The sequence below is a fragment of the Rhinatrema bivittatum genome, chromosome 3 (assembly GCF_901001135.1).
Source record: "Rhinatrema bivittatum chromosome 3, aRhiBiv1.1, whole genome shotgun sequence".
NCBI classification, from domain to species: domain Eukaryota; kingdom Metazoa; phylum Chordata; class Amphibia; order Gymnophiona; family Rhinatrematidae; genus Rhinatrema; species Rhinatrema bivittatum.
Genome location: NC_042617.1, coordinates 269977892 through 270000605, shown reverse-complemented (window position 1 = coordinate 270000605; position 22714 = coordinate 269977892). Strand labels below are relative to the sequence as shown.

General features: G+C 44.2%; 2 protein-coding genes across 2 annotated transcripts in view; one reads left to right on the top strand and one right to left on the bottom strand.

The window, feature by feature from the left end:
* MARS (methionyl-tRNA synthetase) overlaps window positions 1–9238 on the top strand; it is a 143033-nt gene extending 133795 nt beyond the window's left edge. Inside the window, exons 20-21 of the mRNA XM_029594591.1 lie at window positions 6400–6519; window positions 7699–9238. Of these exons, the coding sequence (XP_029450451.1) occupies window positions 6400–6519; window positions 7699–7848 (270 nt within the window). The 3' untranslated portion in view covers window positions 7849–9238. The remainder of the gene's footprint in view (window positions 1–6399; window positions 6520–7698) is intronic.
* On the bottom strand, window positions 8777–22474 carry DDIT3 (DNA damage inducible transcript 3). The gene is made up of 4 exons (XM_029594590.1): window positions 22317–22474; window positions 18427–18507; window positions 11803–11993; window positions 8777–10524 (listed from the first exon to the last, which is right to left on the bottom strand). Exons 3-4 carry the CDS (start codon window positions 11953–11955, stop codon window positions 10015–10017), a joined length of 663 nt encoding a protein of 220 aa, XP_029450450.1. The 5' UTR covers window positions 11956–11993; window positions 18427–18507; window positions 22317–22474; the 3' UTR covers window positions 8777–10014.
* Window positions 22475–22714: the final 240 nt, after the last annotated feature.

Sequence of the window (22714 nt, the reverse complement as noted above, 5' to 3'; positions counted from 1 at the left end):
CAGCAGTGACTGCTGTATTGAAGGATATGCAGGACCGTAAACTGGAGATCCATCTGAAATGGGTGTTTGAGGTCTCCACTCTGAGTCTTCGTGCGGCAGTTTGCGCCAGCCTCATGCATAGGGCATGTCTGTGCTGGATTCAGGAGGTCTCTGCTGCATCAGGCGCTGGAGATAATGGGTTCTTGCAGGCCGCATGTCTCGAAGCAGGAATTGCTTATATGTGGCGGACGCACTGTATGACTTGGTGCATACCTCTGCGCATAGCATGGTTTCCGTGGTGGCTGCCCGCAGGCTCCTCTGGCTGCACAATTGGTCAGTGGACTTGTCATCCAAGTCCCAGCATTGTAACCTTCCCTTTAAGGGCAAGCTCCTTTTCAGGGAGGACTTGGACCAGCTAGTCAAGTTGCTGGGGGAGTCGAAGGGCAATAGGTTACTGGAGGATAGAAGCCCTCTAGGAAGATGTTCCCTCCTCGAGCTCGTTTTCGGGATTCACATAGATTTCGGCCGGTAGGTCGCAAGCTCTGGGGCGCCAACAGTTCTTTCGTGGTGGCCGCCACCCAGGGCAGGGATGGCCCGGGCCAAGTTTCAGGGAGTGGGGGGCACCCATTCTGGCATAGAAGCTGTTGGAGGCAAATTGTTGAGCTGCTACACAGAGTGGGAAAGGATTACCTCAGACCGATGGGTGCTGGAGGTGGTCAGAGGGCTACACTCTTGAATTTTCACACCCTGTTCAGGCGGCCTTTGAGGAATCCCTCGTTTGAAGAGAGATCCCTGCAGTCTGGCACCACTTGAAAGTACTGGGATCCATGGCCTCCAATTTGGATTTGGTTCCCTGGGCATTCTCTCACATGAAGCCTTTGCAGCATGCTCTGTTATCCAAGTGGAGTCCTAGGACAGAGCAGTTCCATTTACTGTTGCCTCCTCTTCCAGAGTCAAGCAGTCTGTTGTTCTGACTGTCACACTGCAATCTGGAGAAAGGTGTGGATCTGGAGTCCCCGGACTGGATAGTGGTCTCTATGGATGCCAGTCTCTTAGGAGCGGTTTGCTTAGACAGGGCCTGTGGTTGCAAAGGGAAAAGACCTGGTCCATCAACCAGCTTGAGACAAGAGCAGTCCGTCTGGCCCTACAAGCGTTCCTACCCCTGCTCAGGGACAGGATGGTCTGAGCGTTCTCAGACATGACAACCATGGCCTACATCAACAGACAGGGCGGGACGAGGAGTCATGCCGAGGCGCTGGAAGCAAGACTCTTGTTCACTTGCACGGAACGTTAGCTAAAAGCTCTTGCTGCGTTGCGGGCACGGAGAATGTGCAAGCAGATTCCCTCAGCAGACAGCAACTCGACCCTGGGGAGTGGGAACTGTTTCCCGAGGCGTGGAACCACATTTGCGCCAGATGGGGGGGGTTCCTCAGTCGGACCTGATGGTGATATGAGCCACTGCAAAGACCACAGCGCTTCTTCAGTCGACAAAAGGAAGTGGGCTCGGTGAGCATAGACGCGCTATGGTATCCGTGGCCCATGGGAATTCTTCTGTATGCGTTCCCTCCTTGGCCCCTCATCAGACGGCTTCGCCAATCATAGAGCTGCATAGCCAGGAAGCATGGTTCTGGTAGTACCAGAATGGCCATGACAACACTGATTCGCAGATCTGGTACAGATTGCCCTGGAGGGTCCCCTTCAGCTCGCTCATCTTCCTCAACTTCGTCAGGGGGCCCATATTTTCGGATCGGGAGGATCACTTCTGTCTCGCAGCTTTGCTTTTGAGAGGTGGAGGTTGTGCTTGAGGGGGTATTCAGAACAGGTCATTTCCACTCTTTTTCAGGCATGCTGTCCAGCTACTTCTTTGGCCTTTGTCAGGGTCTGGAAACTTTGAAGGGTGGTGACTTTAGTGCTCCTTAGATCCTCTATCTGTGGGCATCTCCCAGGTTTTGGATTTTTTACAGCAGGGATTGGCTAAGGGTTTTGCATTCAATTCCCTTCGGGTCCAGGTGCCTGCTTTGGGTGCCCTATGGGGCAAGTTTCTAGGGTCGCTCTCTAGCTACCCACCTGGCTATTACCTGGTTTCTTAAAGGGGTCAAGCATTTACATCTGCCCATCCATTGTGTCCGGATTGGAATTTGAACTGGTGCTTCGTGTTCTCTATGGAGCGCTGTTGAAGGATTTAACCTTGAAGATTGTCTTTCTGGTGGCCATTTGTTACACTCAAAGGGGTGGATTTTCAGAGCCCTGCTCGCGTAAATCCGCCCAAAACCGGGCGGATTTACGCGAGCAGGGCCCTGCGCGCCGGTGAGCCTATTTTACATAGGCTCACCGGCGCGCGCAGAACCCCGGGACTCGCGTAAGTCCCGGGGTTTTTGGAGTGGGCGTGTCGGGAGGCGTGTCGGGGGCGGGGCAGGAGCGCGCGGCGTTGCGGGGGCGTGTCGGCAGCGTTTTGGGGGCGGGTACGGGGGCGTGGCTACGGCCCGGGGCGGTCCGGGGGCGTGGCCGCGCCCTCCGTACCCGCCCCCAGGTCGCGGCCCGGCGCGCAGGAGTCCCGCTCGCGCGCGGGGATTTACGCCTCCCTCTGGGAGGCGTAAATCCCCCGACAAAGGTAGGATGGGGGTTTAGACAGGGCCGGGCGGGTGGGTTAGGTAGGGGAAGGGAGGGGAAGGTGAGGGGAGGGCAAAGGAAAGTTCCCTTCTAGGCCGCTCCGATTTCGGAGCGGCCTAGGAGGGAACGGGGGTAGGCTGCGCGGCTCGGCGCGCGCAGGCTATACGAAATCGATAGCCTTGCGCGCGCCGATCCAGGATTTTAGCCGATACGCGCGACTACGCGCGTATCTACTAAAATCCAGCGTACTTTTGTTTGCGCCTGGAGCGCAAACAAAAGTAGGCTATTCGCGCTCGTCTGAAAATCTACCCCAAAGGATTTTGGAGTTGCAGGTCTTGTCAGGATCCTTTCCTGAGGATCTACAATGATAGAGTTCCCTTGTGGACGGTGCCTTCCTTTGTTCCCAAGGTGGTGCCTGCCTTTCATATCAATCAGTCGGTGGAGTTGGCAGGGTTTCTGTCAAGGGATTCCCCTCAGGAGAAGGGACCTTCATGTTTTAGATGTCAGGCAGATGCTCTTATACTATTTGGAGGTTACCAATGATTTCTGTTGCTTGGATCATCTGTGTTTCTTATATAGAAGTCCTAAGAAGGGTGACAAGGCTTCTAAGGCTACTTCTGCTAGGTGGTTCAGGGAGACAATTTGTGCTGCCTATATCTCCTGGGGGCAGAAGGCATCCTTGGGTTTGAGAGCTCATTCCACTAGGGCTCAGGCTACCTCCCGGGCTGAGTGTCAGCTTCTGTTGCTGCCGGAAATTTGTAGGGCTGTGGTTTGGTCCTCACTTCATTTTCACCAAGCATTATCACTTGGATATTAGGGCGCAGGATGAGTCATCCTTCAGTGAGTGTTCTGCGCATGGGTCTTTCAGGTTCCCTCCCAGTTTAGAGTGGCTTGGATGTTCAGGAAAGGAAAATTGGTTCTTACCTGCTACTTTTCGTTCCTGTGATACCACAGAGCAGTCCAGCAGCCCATCCCATTTTCAGACTCTGAAAGATTATATTGAGAAGAAAATTTGCTGAAGAAAATTTACCATTTCAGATGCTCCTGGAGGAGCAGGATTGATGGTGTTTGAATTGTAGTTATGGGCGATTTTGGCTTACAGTTATATTGCAGGGTCAAACCCCCTTCACCCTTTAGTAAGTTTAGTTGTCTGGGCTTGGGTGCAGGCCAGTACTGAGGGACTGCAGGTGCCACTCTTGGTGATGGAGCAGTGCCCAAATTTTTGTTCCCAGACTCCAGCTGCTGGTAGGGGTACAGGGAACAACCTCTCCCCAGGATCCAACTGAGGAAATCCACCTGCATATTGTCCAACCCTGCTATGTGAGAAGCTGTCAGGATCTCCAGATGGTGCTCTACCCATTGGACTAACTACTGGGCCTCCTGCTCCACTGCCAGACTCCCCTGATACGGCACCTGCAATCCTTCAGTATTTCTCTGACTCCAGCAGATGAAGAATGGCATAACCTGCGGTCCTGATCCTTTGCGAAATTATTTATTTGATTGATTAATACTTGAAGGGGGTATCCTAACCTTACTACCTTTCACTAGATCAACTTGTAGTTAGTAAAAAAAAAAAAAAAAAAGGGGGGGGGGGGGAGACCGAGATCACTTTGTAAAAGCAGGGAAGGCTGGGCTCCTGCCCTTGGCCTTAATACCCAGAGAATATTGACACAGCCCGGTGAGTTGCGGGGGATTTACCAGTGGGCTGGTCCCTCCCCCCCCCCCCATACAATGCCAGAGATGTCTTAATTCCTCTGGTGGGAGCTACAAATTGTACATTCCCCTGGTTGAGTAGCTCTGAAAAAGAAAAAATAAATAAGACAAAGGATAGGCCTTTTAAAACAAGAGCGAGCCTGCTGAATTCTCCCAGGTCTCTGAGTGAATTGCTTCACTCAGCTGATTTTCTACTTACAGTTTAGATTGCCATGCCATGAGGAGAGCCGGCAGTGTGGCTCTCTCGCACAGGCCTCTGCTCCCGCTGTATCCCGGGGGGCGAGGGACCTTTGCAGCTGCCGCTTGCAGAAAAAGAGCAGCGTTGCCTCGATCGTGCGGCTTAGGCCGCAATCAGACAGTTAACAAGGAGAGGCCTGCCCCATCCCTGACAAGGGATGACTGGCAGTTTCTCGAACCACACATCTTTTCTGCTGGTAAGTGCAAGGGAACCTTATGAATAAATCCTTTAACAGATATGCACATTCTAAAGTGTAACCGTGTTCTATCACACGACCCACTGGTCTGACGTGATCTTGGCCCACTCTGAGGAAATATATTAGCTGACCTCTGATGTTTGGGATGGAGGAGCTGGGAGGACTTGAAACTGGTGGCTCCCTGACTGGTACCATTTCTGATTGGTCTATGGCCTCGAAAGGACCAATTCCAAGACTGCTGCCTCCTGGTCCCTTGTCTCTGACCTCCTCCCGAAGTACGAGACTGCCGGGGATGTCTGCTCATCCTGAAGTGAGCTCTTGCCGAAGAGAAACCTCTGCCAACCTTCAGCTTATCCTCTGGCAGCTTGTGCCCTATGGTCTAGGCGAGAAGCTTTACAAGCTCCCCTTAAAAGGAAGCAATCCCAGCTGAGACTTGACCAAAAATCCATAGACCAGTTCCTGAACTACAGAAGCCTTCTAGCGGAGACCAAGGACATCGTTTGAGAGGAAGTGAGTATGAGATCATACAAAGCATCTGCACTGTAGGCCACCATGGCTTCCAGTTTGAGCCTGCTTAGTGTCATCTGGGGATAATGACTTGTAGGATTGCAATTGCTGTACCCAGCACAATCCGGCCTGGAGCATAAAACTGCTACATACAACAGTGGGAATGCCCAATGCTGACACCTCAAATCTTCTTGAGCTGTACCTCCAACTTCCTAGATGCCTGGATCTTTTTCAGTTGTTTATTCAAACAGAGATGTGTTAACAATTTGCTCGACTCAGGCCGAGTTTCGCAGCTCAAAAGCCGCTGCCTCAGGGGCTTCAAAAATCCACAGTCATAATCAGAACTCAGTGGTTAGATTCTCATCCAATATAAAATCAATGATTGTCAGCAAATGCCAGAGTCAACTTATACAGCAGCACACAACTTCAGGTCTCTGCTCATACTGCCTGTATCTGGAGTCTCCCACTGGAAAGGGAATGCCTTCGGACCCCCTCAAGCCCCGCATGACCAGCTGTAGGAGGGAGGACAGGGAACTGGTCCCACCAGTTATCTCCCCCCTCAGCAGGTGAAGAATCCGGACAGACCCAGGGGTTCCCAACCCTTCCCGCTTGTCTGCTCCTATACTTGAAAGGATGTCCCCACCAGGACCTACCAAACTTCTAAAATTTTTTTTTTTTTAATCTTTTTATTCTCTTCAGACTGCAAGATTTGCACCACCATCTGCAGGAGACAAATACTGATAAACTGCAGGTGGCAACCAGGTTAAGGGATAGTGTAAGTAAAACTGTCGCCATCTGCTGGAAGGGAGGCAAAATCCAGGAGCCTGGTCTGATCTGGGTACATACAGGGCACTCGTGATCTCATTTGAACTCAATGCAGTGTATTTCCAGAGTGGGGAGTGGGAGCAGGTCAGCACTGCTGCCACCTTGCTTATATATACACTGAAATGCTACCAAGTATTCATTCAGGCCCTAGCCTAGTGCAAAACCCACCACCCAATCATGGCAGTACTGTAGTATAGCAAAAGCATCCTTGACTTTTCTTCCAAAAGCATATTTGTATTTTGCAACATTTTCATGACATCAGGCAAGGGGGAAGGAGGCAGTGTATGGAAAGGGCCTCAGTCACTGAAGTTTTCTTTCCAATGCTCAGCAGGTGAAAACGGAACCCAAGCCAGAGCTGGAAACAAAAGCCGTAGTGGCCCCTGCGGGAGATGGTGTAAGACCGGCCGATCCCCAGAAGATAAAGGAGCTGACAGAAGAAGTGATGAAACAGGTGAGAACTTTGCAACACCAATTAGGTGACTGCTTGGAACTTGTTACGCACAGGGGCTGCTCAAGCTGCTATAAAGTAACTGATCTTGAAGCAGCAGTACCTACCAAAACTCCTCCTTGATAAGTCAGATGACAGTTAAAATCTGCCTTTTCCATTATGATATTCAGTTAATTCCCAAGAAGCTGTTTCGTATCTCTTCCTTACTCAGCCACTCTTGCTGTTAGTTGAGTAAAATCAAAGGGGACTGCTTCGCCGACCACAGTCACACTGAGATGTGTAAAGCATGAATACAGCAGGCAGCTGAAGAGCAGACCTTTGTCAGAGCCTTGTGCAGATGTGACATAAAAGATATACGGTACAGACAGCTGAAGCATTACGTTGGGAAAGAATTTTAAACCCAGATATAGCTATAATTAAAAAGTTGCCCATTGTTCAAATATGTTCCTTATTTTTTTTTGTGTAATTTAAAAGTGAGCAAAGGAGAGACCTATGAAGAAGCATTCAATCAGGGTTTCTGAAACCTGTCCTGGGGTCCTCAGCCATTTCAGTTTTTTAGAAGATTCCCCCTTAAATAGGCATGTATTGGAGACCCCCTCATGCATATTCATTGTGGATATCCTGAAAAGCCCAATCAGCTGTGGAGTCACCTGGACAGATTTGGGAACTCCTGCCTTAAAGTTAAAAAAACCAAAAAAAAACCCCAACAGGCCTGTTGATGTCTGTTTTGTGAGTACCTAGTATTGCTGCTCTAACTGTTGGGTACATGGACTGATCACAACAGATGTTCCCCCTATTTAAAGAAATATGGTCTTTGTGTAGATATTAAATGATTTCTAGCTCACTGTCACATATCACCATGAAAGATTTTTACACACACAACACAGAGCTTAAGGCTTGATTATTCTGTAACTGATGTATTGAGAATTCAGCTTAGGAAATGACAGCTCAAGCTTCAGATTCCAACTTCTATGATACAAAACAAGAGGAAACTTTAGAGTAAAGGACACCAAAATGGTAGATAGTGAACTTTGTCTATGTAAGGCTGTTTCCAGAATCCATCTGGTTTGAGGGGGGAAGTTGTAAGTTAAGGGCAATAGACCACACCTAGTCTAATTTAATGAAATGAATCAACTTCTACTGAACAACAGATAATAGGAAACTTATTTTTGTAAAATTTAGGGTAACCATGTCCGGGAGCTAAAGGCCAAGAAAGCTGAGAAACTGCTGATTGATACTGAAGTCTCCAAACTCCTGGAGCTAAAGAAGCAGCTGACAGTAGTGGAGGGGAAGAGCCTGCATCCCCCTGTTCAGAAGGGGAAGAAAAAGTGAGGACTCCTCAATCAGACAGAAGAAAGTTTCTAGGCTGGTGTCTGTGTTGCATCATTGTCAGCGCTACACAGCTTGCCACCAGAGGCCTAATGCAACTAAGGCTGTTGTTGATACAACACGCAATATTCCATACTGTTGCCTGTCTGCACCTGACCAGCTTTAAAGTACCAGAGTTTTTAGAGTATACATTTGAGCTATGTTGCTCTAGGCTTTGAATCCTAATGTGCATAAAACTTAAGGCCAGATCATCTCATTAAAGCAGCAGTCTGGTTCTAGCACTAGAAGATCATCCTGCCAGGTTCTCCCTATCCATTTTAGAGATTTTGGGAGTGCACGTTCTAATAATGGTATAAATGATGCTGTTTTTTTTTGCCAGCATAGCTATTGTATTGTTAAAAACTCATTCCAAAGTGCAGAAAAGGGATAGTTACAAACAGCAGTACTAGGCTAGTGGCTGTCTTTAGAGGAAAGTATCAAAAAGGCAACAGTTTTAAGAAATGTGATAACACTGCATGTGGCAGGGGCAGCAATACTTCTACCTACCTGGAGGAAGTAGGAGCCAGCTGCTGCTAGGGTAGGGTGGAGCTGTGCAAAAACCTGGGTTTACTTTCCAGCTTGCAATGAGTAATGTACCTTAGTAAACTATGGAATTGGAATTTAAAGTTAGGCTATATTTTTGCTGTTAATGCTATGGCAGTGTGGTGTTCTCTACTAACTGTTGTACAGAGAATATCTTCCTATTCTATTTTTCTTTTGGAACTGTATAAAGCATATTTTTACATAGTGAACTTAAAGCTTTTAAAATCAAGCCTTAGAGGAGGACAGGCTTAAATGTAGAACACCAAACCTTGCCAGTACTGGGACTAGTTTAGTGCTCATGATTTGTCATGTGTGAATAAACCTGATTCATATTTAATTCCTAGAAATATTCATGTGCAAGCATTTTTATTCAAAATTCTGAATCATACACAGTATGTCTACAATACACATTTGTTACAGTACTTATAACAAAAGGGTCTGATTTAAAGTCAGTATGTACACGAGTGATCTAATTCCCTCCCCAGTACAAGTGCAGAATTTTAACACAGTACAACGTAAGTCATTTTATCTTCTGCAGTTGGTCCATTTAAAATAAGTGTGTTAAGACCACAGTGACATTCAGCCTAAAAAAAAGTGTTCCGTGACCAATTGAGTATACACAATAAGGCTACACCATAAATACATTTCACATATAAAGATGGCTAACTAGTTCAATATAAGTAAACAAAGATAGCAGGTGTGAAGGTTAATGCGAGGAGGCAACTTGTCATTTAAGCCCAGGTTACCTTATCTAAGTGGGCCCTACTTTTGTGTTTTTTTTTGTCTGACATTCAGATAAGAACAGGCTACAACTACTCAAAGCCAGTGGTACAAAAGGAACAGAGGCAGGGACAAAGCTAACTGATTTTCTAAACTGAGCACCATTGTGGCAAACTTCTCCCATGCAGCTCTGATCAAGATGGAGCACTGATCCAAGTTTAAACCCATCTCAGCAGCAGAACTAGAGGAGGAACACATCCAATTGGAGAAATAGTGCAAAACTATCAAAGTGCTGGTTACATTTCCACTGGGCAGGGCTCCTCTCCTGCCACACCCACTCCAAATAAGCAGATACACTCAGTACCTCCACCTCATGTTCAAACTAACTATTCATGAAACACTGGCCTCTGCCTGGACATGTTTCTCACTAATGCTGGCTGATATTTTAAGTGTTTCTCACCCCCTTTCATTCCATCACCAGCAGAAACCGCGCTGGGTGCCCTTTCCAATGCCATAATCAGAGCACCTCATGCACACCAGCACCACACTGAAGGTCGTAGCACCAGACTGCCCAGGTAGGACAGGAATAACAGGTAAAGGGCATTTTAAACTTTCAAGCCATTAGGAAAATTAGTTTTATAGTAACAGAAGCCAATGGGCTCCTCTGCTGATCAGGGCAGTTGTGCCTCTCATTCCTTTATTCTAAAAAGAATCACCGCCATCTCCTTCAAAGGAAAATCGAAGCAGAACAGCCAGCATCCCAATTCCCTGCCCTATGCCAACTCCAACTTGCACTGAGCCTTTGCACTGCTAGCAAATCCACAGTGTTAAATCTGAATGAAAGTGTACATTTTTACCACCCTGTGCTCAGGCCTCCACCTGCTTTATATTTACCATCCTGTCAATCAGAGCCTTTCTGGTTGATTCCACCTCTGCAGTCAGCCTCTCTATCTCACTCTTCAAACGCTCATTCTCTGCCACCAGCTGTAATACTTTCTGTTCATTCTCTTGCTCTTTTTCCCTCACTCTGATCTTCCCTCCTTGGGCCGGGCTGTTCCTCTTTCTTTTGGTACCACATGTCACACTACTGGGCTCTTCATCTTCTGTATGAGTTTGTGTTGGAGTGCTGCTGCCAGAATCTGCTGCTTCAGGGACAAGCAGGGATTGGTCTGTGTTGCCCAAGGGAGTGGTAAAACTGTGCAGGCATGGCAGCTGGCTTTCCTCGTTCAGCAACTCCAGCATATTCATGGGGAAATGCTCTTCTGCCACGCTTTGGGATGTTTCACTGGTGAAATCCACAGGGACAGAGTCCCCCAGCGAACCAGTTGTCCAAAATAGTGATGAACAGGCCAGGGTGTTGAGGTTTTTGCATTCCCTCTGAAAAACAAGTCAAAAGCAAAAACTGTAAGGTATTTAAAAAAAACAAGGAATACATGTGGTTCATGGGGAAAGGCCCTGGTTTGGCTGGGGATGAGGGAGGGATAGCCTAGTGGTTAGAGGGAGGAGGAATAGCCTAGTGGTTAGAGCAGTGGGCTAGGAACCAGGAGACCAGGGTTTAAGTCCTGCTGTCACTCCTTGTGACCTTGGGCAAGTCACTTTACCCTCCATTGCCTCAGGTACAAAACTTAGATTGTAAGCCCTCTGGGGATAGGGAAATACCCACAGTACCTGAATGTAATCCGCCTTGAAGTGCCTGAAAAGAGTGAGAAGCAGAATATTTTTTTTTTTTCCTATCTCTATAGGGGGGGAAAAAAAAAAAGTTAGGTAACTGAAGGGAAGGCTCCTGGTGCCAAAATTCAGCCCTGGTGCCGACAGCTGGAAATACAAAGAAACAAGAAAACTGCAGGCTCAAAAAAGGGAATTGACAAGTTGACAGAAGCTAGCTTTTGACTGATCTATTTAACATAACAGCTGGGCTGAGTTCAACACATCCCTAAGCTTTGGCTAAAAACTAGAAGGGGGTGTGACAGCAGATGGTCAATTCTGTATGTGTCCTATCTTTTTCCACACACTTTCCTCTGAATACCCACTGCCTGCCACAGAGAAAGGTTGCTGGCTTTGACAAAACTTCAGATCAAACCCAAGTCTGAAAGTTTTTAGCAAAATGTAGGTCACCAGACAAAGGAATACAACTAGCCTGAATTTTCTTGAATGCTGGATGCACCAGTGCTGTAATATACTACAATGACTAGTCTGCCCTGGGCAGGGAGGCCGTGTAGCGAGTCTGCCCTGATCACCCCTTCTCTTGGATCTCATGCCATTCACTGGTGATTAACACTGCTTCCTTTTACTGTATAAATGGACAAGCCTTGGCTATTATCTTTGAAAGTGGAAATATTTAATCTTAGTCATTTAAGAAGTGAAGAGCCTGGCGACACATTTTGATAGGCTAAGCCATTTGATCACTGGGTCAAAAACAAACAAAAAAAAAAAAAAGATGGCCAGCTTTGGTCCTCAAGCATCACACACCGGTCTGATTTTCAGCATATCCAGCATGAGTACTTTTGAAAAATATTTACATGTGGCAGTTTTAAATAACTGAGTTATTGCTATTTTGACAAAGAAGAGGGACCTATTTGTGGATGTAGGGGACCAGTGGTGGCCATCTGGGGACTCCTGTTGAATAGGAAAGTTGTCATAGCCCTCATTTCTTACCTGGTCTAATGTCTGGGGCTCCTGTCCAGCCCCACCATTCACATCAGAGAGGAGAATGTCCTGCAGATCTTCATACCAGGCCTCCAGCTCCCACCCGGATAAAGCACTGGGGACGGGGGTACAGGACGAGAAAGGCAGAGACTCCGCTGTCATTGTGGGGGCCCAGCTGGGTTAGCCTCACTGGCACGCAACTGCATACAGGGGATAAAGGAGCTTCAGCACAAGGATTTTCACTTTAGGGAAGAGGGGAATGTCCAACTGGTAAATTTAGAAAGTCTACAATTGTAACATGTCTCAAGGGTTCAAAGGATCCTTTTTTTGTATGCAAATAATCAAGAACAGCATTTACATCAGTGACAATCAAACCACATCACACAATAACATAAAACCAGAGTTAAAAACTGCCCTTTGACATTGCTACAAAAGTGCTTCTTGAAGGGACAAGACCTACATGTTTACTCAAAAGCCTAAGATCCTATTTATTCAGAAAAAAGGGTCCTGCCTGTTGATACAGACGCTTAAAGTCTGAACTAGCTGTCAGCTATAAAGTAGGTTAGTGTACAGATAATTTTGCACCAGTTCACTGAAAGTCGGAATTCTCCAGTGCACACCCCCCCCCCTCACACACACACACACACACACACCTGAAGAATTTTATTTACTTAGACGTATTAATGACAACGGTTTACAAGAATAATATTCCTAGCTATAAATCAGCAGATAGTGATGGGTTACAGAGGTATGCAAACAGGCATTAACATCAAATGAAATGTTTTAGTACATATTAACTAACGATCTAAGACTTAAGACGTTAAGCACAGAAAATTAATGTTACATATTAGTCAGGTGCACATAATTTTTTTTGTGCCCATTTATGTTTTCGGATTATAAAAAAACCTCCCCAACCCTTCAAATGTCATTAAATATAAAGCCTCCAGCCTTCCAACCCCCCCCCCCCTCCCCAAAGTCCCCGGCGGGCAATCGCCTGCTCCCAGGCAGTCAGCTGCCAGTAATCAAAATGCAGCCGGCGGCACTTGCCCTTACCACGTGACAGGGGTTACCGGTGCCATTGAGGCTTTATATTTAATGACATTTGAAGAGGTGGGCGGGTTTTTTTGTTCACACCCCCCCCCCCCCCCCCCCAGAAAAAAACCCCACAATTTCATGGGTTTTCCTATTTTTATTTTTTTTTTTTGCTTCCCAAAATGCAATGAAATAGGACACATCCTATTTCGTTGCAAACGACAGCACATCTTAGTACATTGAGCTTTTTACAATTTCTCACTTTTGTTCCTCGTGCATCAAATAGTATCTCTTGTCCTTATTGTAGATCTCTACATTGTCATAAAAAAAACACACAACAAATACAGACTGTATGCATTTTTGAAAAGCCATGTTTCAAGCTCACATTTAAATCTATCTGGTATCGTATGTGACATCTCAGGTAGGGAATGCCAAAGTTTTGAACCCACTATGGAAAACACACGATCTCTTACATGCATCAGGTTTGTGCTCCGTATTGCGGGGACTGTCAGCAGTGCTTTTTTGAGATCTAAGTGTTTGCTGCGGTGCGTACGGTTGTAATGACATGCCTATCATGCCAGTTTTACTCAAATGACTGATTTTGAATATTAATACTATAAAAGATTCGGGATTGTACTGGCAGTCAGTGCAGTGAAATCAGCGAAGGTGTAATGTGATCAAATCTCCTGGTTCCTAACAAAAGTCTTGCTGAGGCATTTTGTAGTACTTGTAATGGTTTTAAGACTTGCGGGAAGGCTGAAAAATAAGGAGTTACAGTAGTCTAGGTCTGAGAAAATGATTTCTGTCTTTTTAGGGTGACGACACAGTTTTACATTCCGTTCTCCAAATCATTCGAAAACACACTCGACACTTTCAACCTATATGAAAGCAATACAGCAGGAACTATCGCAACTTAAACTAACATTAAACCCTAAAAAGACAGAAATCATTTTAAGTAGAAACACTTCGATAGCTAAACCACTGGCTCTAGACCTTTTCAGATTATTCCCTCAAATCAAGTATGGGATTTAGGTATCCTGCTAGATGAGAACCTTATGATGAAAACGCATGTCAATAAATCAAGATAGGCTACGCCAAGTTGCATATATTACATTGGTTGAAACCTCTTAACTTTCGACAATCTCCTTTCCTTCAGTAGAGTCTCTATTAATTTTCCCATCACTGAGGTGAGATTAACCAGCCTGTAATTTCCAGCCTCCTCTCTGCTCCCACTCTTGTGAAGCGGGACCATCACCACTCTTCTCCAATCACTCAGCACCACTCCCATTTCCAGGGCTCTATTGAACAGGTCATGCAGCAGACCCACCAGCACATCTCTGAGCTCCTTCAGTATCCTGGGATGAATCTCATCAGGTCCCATGGCTTTGTCCATTTTGTTTTCCTAGCTCTTCCCATACATTTTCTTCTGTAAATGGAGTTTTGTCTACTCTACCCCCATCCACAGTCCTGTTAACTAGCGACAAACCTTCTCCCGGGTCGTCTTCAGTGAACACTGAACTGAAGTATTTCCACCATTTCTTCATCTCTCTCCACACACTGATCCTTGTCACCTTTCAATTTCACTATACCACTTCGGACCTTTCTCTGATGTATCTGAAAAATGTTTTCTCCCCTCACTTTACTTCTTTGGCTATCCTTTCTTCCAGACTTTTTGCTTTCTTGATTACTTTGTCTCCCTCAGTTTCACCAGATATTCTTCCGTGTTCCACTTTTTGGAATCCTTTATATTTCTTGAACGCTGTTCTTTTTGTTTTTATTATGTCAGCCATCTCCCTTGAGAACCAGATTGTTTTTCCTCTCTCTCCTACTTTTGTTTACTTTTCTAACATATAGAAATGCTTTTGTAATTGCTCCTTTTAGTTTGGCCCACTGTTCCATCTCTCCTAATCTTCTAGTTCTGCCTCCAGGTGTGCCCCCATTTCGACAGTCAATATTTTTGAAATGCAAACCTCTGCGGTCTTCGTGTGACTTCTCTGTGTCTTATTTGCGATGTCAAACCATACAGTTTGATGATCACTGGTGCTGAGGTGGGCACCCACCCGGACATTAGACATTTTCCCCTTTTGTAAGTATTAGGTCGAGTATAACTCCCTCCCTCTTGGGTTCCATTATCATTTGTCTGAAGAGAGCCACTTGCAGGTCATCCAATAACTCTCTGCTTCTGGTAGATTCCACAGAAGGGACGCTAGTCTGTGTCCAGCATATATTTACTGAATAGTGTTGCTGAGTGCACAGAGCCTTGAGGGACCCCTGAATCAATATGGAAAGTATCAGATATGTGATTGCCCAGTTTGTCTTGCAATGTTCTATTAGACAGACAGGAAGAGAACCATTTGAGAACACTACCTTCAATCCCTATTTTGCTCAACTGATGGCACAACAGGGTATGGTCCACAGTGGCAAAGACGGCTGTTATTTTCTTGTGCTAATCAACTTAAGATTCATCTGCCTCAATCCTCATAAAACAGAGTCCGTTAATGAAAAGAGTAGTGTCTCAGTTGAACGATGTTTCCTGAATACGAATTGATTTGGGAAGAGAATATCCTGGTCTTCCAACTGATTTACAAGTTGGGTTAATACTGCTTTTTCAAGCACTTTTGATAGAAAAGACAGATTGGATATTGGATGACAGTTGTCCCAATCGTCAATTCTACCAGTTTTAATTTTAGGAATCTGCATTATCACAGCTTGTTTTAATCCATGTTGTACAATTCCTTCCTTTCAAGATTAGTTATTCTTTCGAACATGGACCACTTAAACCAGGCCCTGTGAATCTTCAGGTGCTACTGTGGGAGAACAGATAGTGAACTGAGTTTTTAACATTGATTTTATCTAAAAAGGATATGGCATACTAGTCGCAATCGATCTTTGAGAAGTTAGAGTTCCCTGACATGGAAGCTGATGAGTCCTTAGATGTTTAACATCAAAGAGCAATTTTGAATTAAATATTACCCATGAATCTGTTTGGCAAAGTATTCATTTTTAGCTTTATTGGTTAGTGAACAGTATTTTGATAGAAATTTATATTTTCCTAGCGATTCAGAAGATGGACATTTCTGCCATCATTTCTCAAATTTTCTAAGGTTCTGTTTAGTGCATCTTAACTCATTATTGAAGCAGGGCTTCTTTTGTTTATAGGTATTCCTTTCTTTATTAATGGTTTTTGTCTGGACAGGATTGAGGTTTTCAGCTATGTCATTGACAATCTGATCCCAGCAATTAAATGCTGAGGAGGCACTGGATTGCTGTAGTTCAAGGAGGTTATTTTCTATTGATTCTGCAAGTACCTCCATTTCTGTTTTATTCCTGAAGGTAAAAGTATGATTCTTATCTATGTTTTGATGAGTTGGGTTGAGAAAGGTTATTTCCGCCTATATTAACTGGTGATCATACCAGGGCAATCTGGTGTAAGAAGTATTGATTAGCCAGTTACTGGTATTGAAAAAAATTGTCTAGAATCTGTGCCGCTTTGACAACAAAATTGGGACCATCCCAAAGTTTCCATTGTCTCTAGAAACATTTCACAGGCCGTGGTTCTTGGTGTTTTATCTACATGGAGGTTAAAGTATCCTACAATTAAGGTGGAATCTGGTGATGGAAACACCTTAGCAAATAATTCAATCAGTGCTGAGTAGTCTTTCTGTAGTAAACCTGGAGGACAACAGACCAGTCCTAGTCAGTGGTGGCGGGTGAATAATAGGTGGGCTGGAAGGCTAAGGGCACAATTCATGTCTTCTGTCAATCAGTATGATATTAGCTTCCATCAACACTAAGCAAAAATTACTGCCTCTTGAAAGCATCAAAGGCCTACTGCTGACCATCTAACTCCTTGCCACACTGTACTCAATTGGATTTCAGGACTCTGCTCTATCCTGGTTTTTTTCTCATAGTACTTTTACTGTATCCTCTGGTTTTCTTCCTCTATTGCTCCAATGTGCCTCAAGACTCTGTCCTGAGCCACTTGCACTTCTTTCCTTGACATTCTGATCTCCTCCTTTGGCTTTCAGTGCCATTTTATACTGGCAACTCCCAGATCTACTTTGCTACAGCAGAGATTTCAGAGAGAATCCAGTTCCAAATCTCAGCCTGCTCGTCTGGCACTGCTGCATGAATATCCTGCCACCACCTTAAAAACATAACATGCATAGTCGCCCCGAGTGCCTGTCTCCCTCGTGCATGTTAACAACTACGACTTCACAAAGACATCGTGCAATGAACATGCTAATTTGTTGTTAAACAAAATCAGTAGAGTCAAATCACAATTCTCCCCCAACCAACCATCAAAAGAACCAGAAAAAACAATTCATCCAAGTGAAATGGATCTCAATTGACACAGTATCGAAACTAAGTAAACCAAATAATCACTAAAATGAAACCCACCCCCTAGACCCTATCCCAGCAAGAACCCTGAAAAAAGTGAACAGTGTAATAACGCCAACAGTCACAACCATAATAAACCATTCACTAGAAGGATTGGTCCCTAACAGGGCAAAACATGCTGCGATTAAACCAATTCTAACACACAAAACCAGCAGAAATCGATGAGACAATTACCAACCTATAATCAAACCTGCCTTTCATCACAAAAGTCCTAGAAAAGTAGCTTTAATCACAATTAGAAAACCACCTTGAAAACAAAAAATCCTATACCCAAACCAATTAAGATTCAGGGGAAGAAAAAAAAAAAGAAAAAAAAATCACTCAACAGAAATCCTACTCATCTCTAACTGACCCTGTGCTACAAGGCTTTAACAATGAATCATATATCCTGGTACTAATAGATTTAAAAGCAGCATTTGACACAGTTGACCACACCCTGCTATGCCACCAGCTGAATAAAACTGGAATAGGTGGAAATGTCAAATGGTTCTCTTCCTTCTTAAAAGATAGGCCATTCAAAGTCAAACTAAGTAATCAAATCTCAGACATCTTTCCGATCGATACAAGCATCTCCCAAGGTTCAGCATACTCAGCCACTCTATTCAACATCTATCTCCTGCCTATATGTGCTCTACTAGCAAATCTGGCAATCAACTTCTTCCTATATGCACACGATACACAACTCTACATACCATTCGACAAAACATTAAAAAAAACTGCAGCAATTCTCAACATACATGAAGGCTATACAACAAAAACTTTCCCAACTGTACAATCCAAAATTTGTTATAAAGTGTTATCCCTAATTTTCAACATCATTAACAATATCGACCCATGCCTATTAGGAGTGACACTACAACACTATACACCACAGAGAGACCCAAGACCACAAAACAAAAGTCTCCTACTGGTAACCTCCACTTAGAACACACACCTAATGCAAATAAGAGACCAAATTTTGCAATAGCAGGCCCCAAGCTGTGGAACTCCCTTCCAGAGCCATTACGTCAGATAACAAGCGTGAACTGAAAACATGGTTCTTTAGAAAGGCATACGATTTAATGCAAACTACTATAATGCTGCTAACTGCATTGACAGTACCCGAGATAACGCTAGTCGAATAAATATATAATGAATGATAAAAAGGTAGTAACTAGAGGGAGGACTCTCTCCTTCAAACAATTACAATTTGGAAATTACCTGAGTTGGAGTTAGATGTGTGGAGAAGTTGTTACCTAATCAGGTATGATGGTGTATGAAGATCGTCTTTCTTTTACAACACTGTAAAAAATAAAAATAAAGCAGCTGTGAAAACAGTGTATGTACTAAATGCCTTTTTCACAGAGATATAACTGTTCCCCTATCATTAGAGATGTACAAACTTATAACTAACTGTTATAGATTACAGATTTCTTCAGACTGTTCTAACACAAGACTTTACTACTTTGTGTTTATTTAATGAATTTATAGCTGTGCACTCCAAAGTACTTGGGGGGGTTACAGCAGTCCAGTTCACTTTTTTCCAGACTTAATGCTAGCCATGTTCTATTTAAATCTCAGAAGTTTCTCAGACATTCTGAACTAATTAGATAACTCTTTTCAACATTCCCCCCCACACTCAAGCAAACAGTTTCTTAAAACAAATCCACTCTGAACATCAGTCTTTAATGTGTATTTTTTACATGCTGTATTCCCAGTCAAAAGCCATCTTGTACTTGCTCTATTAAGGCAAAAAAATAAATAAAATAAAAGCCAGTCTATGTAAGACTGTCTCCTAATTAGATGTCAAGTCAAAAGATCAAAGAGTAACATACAAGGTGTACCAAAAATGTCCATTGACACAAAATAAGAGAAACACTTTAGTACCTCACGGCAGTCAGTCACCACAGGCTTGTTAGACAGGGAGAGAGATACTAGGATATCAATACAAGCATGAATGGAAAGGGTCATTAGAATACTGTAGTTCTCTTGAACTGCTTTTAGCTGTAACTCACTTTCAGAGGGAAAGGAAGAAAGGGGCAAGTAGGGATGAAAAAAGTGATGGTATGAGATAACAAACTGGTGGGAGCACCAGCAGTGGAACTTGTAGAAACATGTTCAGAAAAGAAATTAAGCCTTTTAAAAAGACATGAATGTTGTAGTAGTTAACAAGCATATATTATTCTTAATTTTTCTAACAAATAACTGCATTTTATTTTTTTTTAAGAATTACAGCTTATTTAAAAGAAAAAACTTTAGTCTACTTTTCATATATTCATGCTTTGTGTTTTATTACTGATACCTGAAAGGAGAGTGGGCTCTACTGACCCTAACAAACAGAAATTGTAACCTAATCATTAAGACTGGAGGGGGTCCAATGTAACCCCAATATTTAAAAAGGGCTCCAGGGATGATCTGGGAAACTACAGACCAGCGAGCCTGATTTCAGTGCCAGGAAAAATAGTGGAAACTACAGTATTCTAAAGATCAAAATCGTAGAGCATATAGAAAGCATTGGTTTAATGGAACACAGTCAACATGGATTTACCCAAGGGAAGTCTTGCCTAACAAATCTGCTTCATTTTTTTTTAAGGGGTTAATAAACATGGATAAAGGTGAACCGGTAGATGTAGTGTATTTGGATTTTTAAAAGGCATATGACAAAAGTCCCTCATGAAAAGCTTCTAAGAAAACTAAAAAAAAAATCATGGGTTGGGAGGATTACAAACTGGTTAAAAGACAGGAAACAGAATAGGATTAAATGGTCAATTATTTCAGTGGAAAAGAACAAACAGTGGAGCTGCTGAGGGATCTGTACAGGAATATGACCAGTGAGGTAATCAGTCTTGCAGATGATACCAAATTATCCAGCGTAGTTAAATCACAAGCAGATTGTTATAAATTGCAGGACGACACTGGAAGACTGGGCATCCAAATGGCAGATGAAATTTAATATGTACAAGTGCAATGTGTTGCATATAGAGAAAAATAACTCATGCTGTAGTTACACAATGTTAGGTTCTATATTAAGAGCTACCACCCAGGAAAAAGATCTAGGCATCATAGTGGATAATACAGTGACATCACTGGCTCAGTGTACTGTGGCAGTCAAAAAAGCAATATTAGGAATTATTAGGAAGGGAATGGTGACTAAAACAGAAAATTGTCACAATGCCTCTGTATTGCTCCATGGTGAAACTGTGCACGAGTCTGGTCACCTTATCTCAAAGAAAATATAGTTGCATTGGAGAAGGTACAGAGAAGGGCGACCAAAAAGATAAAGGGATTGGAACAGCTCCCCTATAAAGAAAGGCTAAAGAGGTTAGCCGTTCAGCTAAGAGAAGAGACAGCTGAGGGGGAATATGATAGAGGTTTTTAAAATCAGAGATCTAGAACAGGTAGATGCGAATTGGTTATTTACTCTTTCGGATAATAGAAAGCCTAGGGGGCACTCCATGAAGTTATTTAAAACTAATCAGAAAAAATTATTTCACTCAATGCACAATTAAGCTCTGGAATTTGTTGCCAGAGGATGTGGTTAGTGCAGTTAGTGTAGCTGGGTTTAAAAAAGGTTTGGATAAGTCCCTGGAGGAGAAGTCCATTAACTGCTATTAATCAAGATGACTTAGGGATACTTTCCAGTTACTTGTAGCCTGGATTGGCCACTGTTGGAAACAGGATGCTGGGCTTGATGGACCCTTGGTCTGACCCAGTATGGCAATTTCTTATGCTCTTATGGGGATAGGGAAATACTTATAGTAACTTAATGTAATCCGCTTTGAAGTGCCAAAAAGCAGAATATAAATATAACCACCGAGGTGATGTGTATTACGTTCCGCGGTATATAAAAAAACTATAAATAAATAAATAAATAAAATAAAGCCATCACACAAGTAGTCAGATTTGGGCAGCAGGCTTCTTCCAAACCAAGAAGTAGGCAACTCTGGTCCTCACATGCCACAAACTGATTTGGTTTTGAGGGTATTCACAATTAATGTATACAAGATGCATCTGCACACAATGGAGATAGTGTATACAGATATATCCCATGCATATTTATTGTGGCTATCCTGAAAACCGGGCCTGTTTGTGGCACTTGATTGGCTTTGCCTACCCTATTCCAGACCTTTCAATGCCTAGTTTCTCTCCACCAGAACTTTTCTATCCCTTCCATAACCATTTTAACATCCATGCCACTTTAGATGCAGATTGGCAGATACTGACAAGACGAAACAGTTGCCTCTCTTTGTAAAGAGAGAACCATTTCAGCTGTATTTACAGAGTCAAAGTTACATCTTTAAAGGGAAAGAGAAAAATAAAGTCGGCCGGGTACTGAAAGCTAATGAACAGGTGTAAACGAGGCCGGTGCCTCACTCATTACAACAGATAAGACCCAATTTGGCTTTCAGTCTACTTCCATGGGGCAACTACTACCTCCTGTAATACCAATATGTCTCGGGGAAAAAAAGTGTGTTAAGAAGATCCCCAAGGATTATGTTTTGGGTTTTTTTTTTTTGTTTTTTTATTAAGAGCGCTTAGTCATAGGGCACACTGCTGACCCCTGAATATTAGGGAGCTCGGAGGAAGCAACTATCAAGGACCAATCGGTCATTGGCCACCTCCAAAGAACAACCAGCTTTCCCTTCAAAAATATTACTTTATTTTAATAGCTCAAGAACCATCTCTCCCTTAACTGTACAACAGACTCCATCCCCACGATCCTTTTTTGAGACTTAGCCAACTTCTCTCAAGGAATGACACCACCCCCGGCCCACTCTGCCTATAAATCCATTTTGCTCAAGCTAAATCCTCACTCTCCCTATCCAAATACACGTGAGCGGGAGAGACAATCGCCTCCCCTTTAAAAAAAAAAAAAAAAAATCCCCTCTAGAACGCCAGGGCTGTCGTTGGGGTGGGGAGCGAATCCAGGAGACGGTCTTGGGCCCTGCACTTTGGGGGGGGGGAGGAGGAGGAGTCTCTTGTCAGTTTTGGGAGGGAGCCGTGTACATCAGCTTTCCAATCCAGGGACACTGCTGAGATTGATTCGCTCTGGGCCCTTGAGAAACAACCATGATACAGCTTTCCCCAACCTCTCCCCCGGCGCTACTGACCTTTCTTCTCTTGCCGGCGGCTGGCTGATACAATATGCGGTGCTGCGAGCGGGCGACGCTGACTCTCTGCTGGCTACTGGGCCTCGGGCTCATGATAACCATCGTCTACACAAGTGCTTTCCGCAGGGGCTCGGAAGACTGAGGCGACGCGCGACCCCGGCCGGTCTTTAAAAGGAGAATGGGAGGGAGTGGGTGGACCGCGACCGCTCAACCTAGCACAGATTCCTGCCACCCAGCCAGTGAACAAGCGGACACGGCCTTGACTGACGCCTCCTTTCAGCCAATCCTCAAGCAAGACCCGCCTGGAAGGGAGGACATAGGAGAAAACAAGCAGCCTGTTTGGGTTAGGGTGGAGTAGAACTAGCAGCCGAGCTGGGAGCGTGAGACGTCAGCCCGAA

Bases quoted from the DNA above. Each gene is read 5' to 3' on its own strand.
- DDIT3 (XM_029594590.1), bottom strand. From the start codon at position 11,955: ATGACAGCGGAGTCTCTGCCTTTCTCGTCCTGTACCCCCGTCCCCAGT. The intron at 10,525-11,802 runs GTAAGAAATGAG...CTTGTTTTTCAG, and splicing joins AGCCCCAGACATTAGACCAG to AGGGAATGCAAAAACCTCAA.